Source organism: Sapajus apella, unplaced genomic scaffold (genome assembly GCF_009761245.1).
Source record: "Sapajus apella isolate SASKATOON/1434 unplaced genomic scaffold, GSC_monkey_1.0 scaffold146, whole genome shotgun sequence".
NCBI classification, from domain to species: domain Eukaryota; kingdom Metazoa; phylum Chordata; class Mammalia; order Primates; family Cebidae; genus Sapajus; species Sapajus apella.
The window spans coordinates 860,828-868,009 of record NW_022437086.1 but is presented as its reverse complement, the minus strand read 5'-3'; the positions used below and the strand labels follow the sequence as shown (position 1 = coordinate 868,009).

The following is a 7,182-nucleotide window of genomic DNA, read 5'->3' as shown; positions in this document are numbered from 1 at the left end:
TTCATCTTTGCAAAAAAAAATTTAAAAGCTGGATATAGTGGCTCAAACCTATAATTTCAATACTTGGCTGGGCACGGTGGCTCATGCCTGTAATCTCAGAACTTTGGGAGGCCAAGGCAGGTGGATCACCTGAGGTTGGGAGTTCGAGACCAGCCTGACCAATGTGGAGAAACCCCATCTCTACTAAAAATACAAAATTAGCCAGGCGTCATTGTGTGCTCCTGTAATCCCAGCTACTCGGGAGGCTGAGGCAGGAGAAACGCTTGAACCCTGGAGGAGGAGGCTGAGGTGAGCTGAGATAGCACCATTGCACTCCATCCTGGGTGACAAGAGTGAAAGTCCATCTCAAAAAACAACAACAACAAAAAGGCTGCATGCAGTGGCTCCCGCCTGTAATCCCAGCACTTTGGGAGGCCGAGGCAGATGGATCATGCGGTCAGGAGTTCAAGACCAGCCTGGCCAATGTGGTAAAACCCCGTCTCTACTAAAAAATACAAAAATCAGCCAGGCATGGTGGCATGCACCTGTAGTCCCAACTACTTGGGAGGCTGAGGCAGGAGAATTGCTGGAACCTGGGAGGTGGAGGTTGAAGTGAGCTGAGATCTCACCACTGCACTCCAGCCAGGGTGTCAGAGTGAGACTCCACCCATCCCCCCCAAAAAATGTCAATACTTTGGAAGGCTGAGGTGAGAAAACTGATCACTTGAGCCCACACATTCAAGACCAGCCTGGGCAACATAGTGAGACCCTGTCTCTATACATTTTTTTTTTTAAACTAGGCATGGTGGCCTAAGTCCCAGCTACTTAGGAAGCTGAGGCAGGAGGATCCCTTGAGCCTAGAAGGTTGATGCTGCAGGGAGCTGTGTTCGTTCATGCCACTGCACTCCAGCCTGGGTGACGAAGCAAGACACCATCTCTCAAAGGTAGGAGGGCCACTTGACCCCAGGAGTTTGGGGTTGCAGTGAGCCATGATTATACCACTGTACTCCAACCTGGGCAAAGAATGAGACTCTGACTCTAAAAAAAATAATAATAGGGCAGGCGTGGTGGCTCACACCTGTAATCCCAGTACTTTGGGAGGCCGAGGCAGGTGGATCACTTGAGGTCAAGAGTTCAAGACCAGCCTAGCCAACATGGTGAAACCCGTCTGTACTAAAAATACAAAAATTAGCCAGGTGTGGTTGTGGGTGCCTGTAATCCCAGCTACTTGGGAGGCTGAGGCAGGAGAATCGTGTGAACCTGGGAGGCAGAAGTTGCAGTGAGCTGAGGTTACACCACTGCACTCCAGCCTGGGCAACAGAGCAAGATTTTGTCTGAAATAAATAAAATAACGTACCCAAGACTGAGTAATCTATAAATAAATAATAAAAAATAAAATAATAAAAATAAAAATGAAAATAACACACCCAGAGGGCACTCTAAATCAACAGTTAAATGCCCTCAGGAGGATGTCCCCCCACACTGATGCTGAAATACACCTGGGGCAAGGGCTCCTCTTACCTTATGCCGGGGGTCAGGTGTGGGGGTTGCTCTGCTATGAGTCTCTGCACCTGCTCCCTGGAGGGCTGGATTAGGGCTAAGCGCTCCGTGAGAGCATCTTTGAAAGGCACTGCCCCGCCCATGGCTCGCCGTGTCCTAGGAGGGAGACCCAACAGTCAGGCCAGCCCGGTCTGCCTTCCTCAATGTTGACATGCCTAACTGCCCAGGTCTGCACAACATCCACCAAAAGGAAGATGCTACCAAGAGCCCCACTGTGCAACAGACATCCTTTGCTGCTAAGAGAGCAAGGCCTTGTAATAAACTTTTGAAGGTTTGCTTGAAAATAACAATAATAGGCCGGGTGCAGTGACTCATGCCTATAATCCCAGCACTTGGGGAAGCTGAGGTGGGCAGATCACCTGAAGCCAGGAGCTCGAGACCAGCCTGGCCAACATGGCAAAACCCCATCTCTACTTAAAAAATGCAAATATTAGCTGGGCATGTTGGTGTATGCCTGTAATCCCAGCTACTCGAGAGGCTGAGGTAGGAGAATTGCTTCAACCTGGGAGGTGGAGGTTGCAGTGAGCTGAGATCATGCCACTGCAACCCAGCCTGGATGACAGAGTGAACTCCGTCTAAAATAAAACAAAACAAACCACACAGCCCGTCCATAGGTTGTTTTCTTGAAAGCCGTGAGCTGTCATAAATCAAGAAAGAAACCAAAGGCTAAACGTACTTGCATGAAAGGCAGTTAAAAATGAAATGGTGGTTGGGTGAGGTGGTTCCCGCCTGTAATCTCAGCACTGTCGGAGGCCAGGGCAGGGGGATCATGAGGTCAGGAGTTCAAGACCAGACTGGCCAACATGGTGAAACCCTGTCTCTACTAGAAGTACAAAAATTAGCCGGGCATGGTAGCGCGCGCGCCCATAGTCCCAGCTACTCAGGAGGCTGAGGCAGGAGAATCGCTTGAATCCAGGAGGCAGCAGTTGCAGTGAGTGAGATTGTGCCATTGCACTCCAGCCTGGGTGACAGAGCAAGACTCTGTCTCGAGAAAAAAAAAGAAAATGACATTGTGCATGACCGGGGGACTGGGGCTGCAAAGGAGGTGCCCAGCTGAGGGTGGAAGGGTAGAGGGAGGAAGGGGCTCTGACCCAGGGCCCACCAACAGCTGCAGGGTGGGAGGGCGGAGGGTGGAAGGGGCTCTGACCCAGGGTCCACCAAGAGACGGTAAACCTTTCCAGGGAACCGCCGAGCCCACTCTTCCAACCGTGACGCAAATCCGCTGGACAGGTGGGCCCCGCCACACGGGCCATCTTCTTGGGTTAGTGACTGCTGTCAGTCTCCTGATCAAGGTAGGAATGTGTCTTATTCATATTTGTTTACCATAAATATTTATATAAACCAATGACTGTATCAAAATCGCTAAGGGATGAAAGAAAAAGCCTAGTGCTCCTGTTCCATAGCCAGGGTCTAACACTTCATCCAAAACAACCACTCTGTAGAAATTCTCTATCATTTTATGAAGTGAATAAATGCTGTGCCTACATTTCTGACACCTTGTCCTCAACGCCACAGATTTTGGCTAGCTCATCAATTCCTTCTTCTCTGATGACCGTGCTGTCGACATCAAAACACACTGCATCTGCTGAGGAGAAAAGCTTCCTCAGCTCTGAGTGGGAGACCATCCTTGGATGAATTTTCCTCCTACAAGAAAAAAAGATAAATGTATTTAAAGACATTAAATGAAATTATGACAAGAGCCCATCTTGCTGTTCTAAGCCAGTGTAGCCCATGTAAGAGTGTACTCATGGATTCATTCATTTTTCTTTCCTTTTTTTTTTTTAACTTCCCACACTACACCAATTTCTTTTTTCTTTTTCTTTCTTAGATGGAGTCTTAGTCTGTTGCCCAGGCTGTAGAGCAGTGGTACGATCTTGATTTACTGCAAACGCCACCTCCTGGGTTCAAATGATTCTCCCGTCTCAGTCTCCTGAGTAGCTGGGATTATAGGCACCTGCCACCATGCCCCGCTTATTTTTAAAAAATTTTTAGTAGAGATGGGATTTCACCACGTTGGCCAGGCTGGTCTTGAACTCCTGACCCCAGGTGATCTACCCACCTTAGCCTCCCAAAGTGCTGGGATTAGAGGTGTAAGGCATTGCGCCTGGCTAGTACCAACTTTTAAATATATTTGCTGTTGAGGCCGGGTGCCTGTAATCCCAGTTACTCGAGAGGCTGAGGCAGGAGAATTGCTGGAACCCAGGAGGCAGAGGATGCAGTGAGCCAAGATCACCCCACTGCACTCCAGCCTGGGTGGCAGAGCAAGACTGCATCTAACACACACACACACACACACACACACACACACACACACACACACACAAATATATATGTATATATAACATTGATGTTGAACCAATATTCAATTATTTTTCACCTAATAACTGTAGCAAGAAAGCAAGGGTTGAAGTGGAGATGTGGAGAAGGCTGTACAGGCACACAGGAAAAATGTTTAGCCTTGTCTATGAAACAGGGCTTCAGGCTGGGCGCAGTGGCTCGTGCCTGTAGTCCCGGCACTTTGGGAGGCTAAGGCAGGAGGATTGCTTGAGGCCAGGAGTTTGAGACCAGCCTCGGCAACATAGAGAGACCGAATCTCTACTAAAAACAATAATACAAAAAATTAGCTGGGTGTGGCGGTGCACGCCATTAGTCTCAGCTACTCGGGAGGCTGAGGCAGGAGAATCGCTTGAATTCAGAAGGTGGAGGCTGCAGTGAGCTGAGATTGTGCCACTGCACTCCAGCCTGGGCAACAGAGCAAGACCCTGAGTCTAACTAAAAAGAAAAGAAAAGAAAGAAGGCTTCAAGGAAGCATAGGTAGTTGAGCTGACTCTGACAGGTAAATGGCCCTCTAAGGGGGTTGTCGAAGGGCAGGGCATCGATTTGGCGTGTGCTGGGAGGAGAGGGAGGTGGCGACAAGGAGAGAGGTTCGTGATGCAGAAGGATTAGGAGCAAAGACAAGGGGGCGGAAGCAGCACATAACCTACTGGACGACACCCCATGGCCTGGCCCAGCGGCCTGGCAGTGCATCAGGAGTTCAGACTAAGAGGGGCCTAGGGCCAGACTCAGAAGTCTAAACTTTAACTTCCTGGTACGGAAAAGGCTTTAGAGCCTCAGAAGAAAGGTCAGAGCTAAATATAAGGGCAAAACATATGCCCGTATAAAGGTGGTAGTTGAAGACATGGTTTAATGAAAGTCCAGGGAGAGGCCGGGCACGGTGGCTCACGCCTGTAATCCCAGCACAATGGAGGCTGAGGCGGGCAGGTCACTTGAGGCCAGGAGTTCAAGACCAGCCTGGCCAACAGGGCAAAACCCCTGTCTCTACTAAAAATACAAAACTTAGCCAGGCAGAGTGGCATGCACCTGCAGTCCCAGCTACCCAGGAGGCTGAGGCAGGAAAATCGCTTGAACCTGGGAGTCAGAGATTGCAGGGAGTAGAGATCACACCACTGCACGGCAGCGTGGGTGACAGAGTGAGACCTGCCTCAAAAAAATAAAAAGTCATAAAGTCCAGGGAGAACAGAGAGGGAGAAGAGAAGAGCGCTAAGGACAGAGCCTGCAAGGCCACCGCCTTACGCCCTGACTTGAACCTGGGAAGGCAAAGGAAAATGGTGAAGTTAAAGGGAGAAACTCTGGAGGGCACACTGCTGCAGAAGCTGCAGAGGACAGACATTTGAAAAGAATGTTTTTTTTTTTTTGAGACAAATTATCGCTCTGTCACCCAGGCCGGAGTGCAATGGCACAATTATGGCCCACTGCAGTCTCAAACACCTGGGCTCAAGCAAGCTTCCGCCTCAGCCTCCCAAGCAGCTGGGTCTACAGGCATGCATTGCTATGCTTGGCTTATTTTAAAAAAATTTTTTTTTTGTAGAGATGGGGTCTTGCTCTGTTGCCCAGACTGGTCTTGAACTCCTGGACTCAAGCAGTCCTCCCACCTAGGTCTCCCAAAGTGCTGGGAATACAGGCATGAACCCCCATGCCTGGACTTTATTGTTTAGAAAATCTTTGGACTAGAATTAGGGTGAAAGGGATTCTCAAGGTTGCCCCGACCAGCTCCCATCAGAGACTAATATGTCATGTACAAGGCTACACAGATGATTTAAGTAATCTATATTTAGAATAGACTCTGGGGCCGGGCGCGGTGGCTCACGCCTGTAATCCCAACACTTTGGGAGGCCGAGGTGGGTGGATCACGAGGTCAAGAGATCGAGACCATCCTGGTCAACACGGTGAAACCCCGTCTCTACTAAAACCACAAAAAAAAATTAGCTGGGCATGGTGGCGCCTGCCTGTAATCCCAGCTACTCAGGAGGCTGAGGCAGGAGAATTGCCTGAACCCAGGAGGCGGAGGTTGCGGTGAACCGAGATCGCGCCATTGCACTCCAGCTTGGGCAACAAGCGAAACTCCATCTCAAAAAAAAAAAAAAGAATAGACTCTGGTTGAAAACAGACTCAAAACAGCTGACCAATCCACTGCTCAACTGTTTCCAACCAGTGCAGTCCGCAGAATAATGCCATTTAAAGTTGACCTGGAGCTGGGTGTGGTGGCTCACACCTGTAATCCCAGCAATTTGGGAGGCCGAGGCAGGTGGATCACCTGAGATCAGGAGTTCGAGACCAGCCTGGCGAATACGGTTTCTGCTAAAAATACAAAAAAATTAGCTGGGTGTGGTGGCACACACCTGTAATTCCAGCTACTTGGGATGCTGAGGCAGGAGAATTACTTGAACTCGGGAAGTGGAGGTTGCAGTGAGCTGAGATCACGCCATTGCACTCCAGCTTGGGCAACAAGAGCAAAACTCTGTCGAAAAAAAATAAAGGGAAAAGGCTGAGCACGGTGGCTCACGCCTGTAATCCCAGCACTTTGGGAGGCCAAGCATAGTGGTGCATGCCTGACCAAAACCAGCCCGACCAACATGGAGAAACCCCGTCTTTACTAAAAATACAAAAAATTAGCTGGGTGTGGTGGTACGTGCCTGTAATCCCAGCTAACCAGGAGGCTGAGGTAGGACAGTAGCTTGAACCCAGGAGGCGGAGGTTGTGGCGAGCCGAGATCACACCATTGCTTTCCAGCATAGGCTACAAGATCGAAACTCCGTCTCAAAAAAAAAAAAACCCCAAAAAACAAAACAACAACAACAAAAAACACCAGGCCAGGCTTGGTGGCTCATGCCTGTAATCTCAGCACTTTGGAAGGTACAGGTGGGCAGATTACAAGGTCAAGAGATTGTGATCATCCTGACCAACATGGTGAAACCCTGTCTCTACTAAAAACACAAAAACTAGCTGGGTGTGGTGGTGGGCGCCCATAGTCCCAGCCACTCGGGAGGCTGAGGCAGGAGAATCACTTGAACCCAGGAGGCGGAGATGGCAGTGAGCTAAGATTGCGCCCCTGCACTCCAGCCTGGGAACACAGTGAAACTCTGTCTCAAAAACAAAACAAAACAACAACAACAAAGAAACAACAAAAACAAAGTTGACCTGGAAAAAAAATCTTTTAAGTCAGGGGTCGGCAAGCTATGGCCTGTAGGCCAAATCCACCCTGCCACCTGGTTTTGTGTGGCTCGCAGGTAAGAATGATTTTCACACGCCGGGCGCGGTGGCTCAAGCCTGTAATCCCAGCACTTTGGGAGGCGGAGGCGGGTG

The 7,182-nt window shown here is 49.6% G+C and overlaps 1 protein-coding gene across 3 annotated transcripts in view; it reads right to left on the bottom strand.

Annotated features, from left to right (window-relative positions):
- PSPH (phosphoserine phosphatase) overlaps positions 1–7,182 on the bottom strand; it is a 29,613-nt gene that overhangs the window by 10,799 nt on the left and 11,632 nt on the right. For all 3 annotated transcript variants that reach the window (XM_032264736.1, XM_032264734.1, XM_032264735.1), the window contains 2 exons: positions 3,025–3,183; positions 1,501–1,635 (listed from right to left, as the gene is read on the bottom strand). In XM_032264736.1, the coding sequence (XP_032120627.1) occupies positions 1,501–1,635; positions 3,025–3,164 (275 nt within the window). In that variant the 5' untranslated portion in view covers positions 3,165–3,183. The remainder of the gene's footprint in view (positions 1–1,500; positions 1,636–3,024; positions 3,184–7,182) is intronic.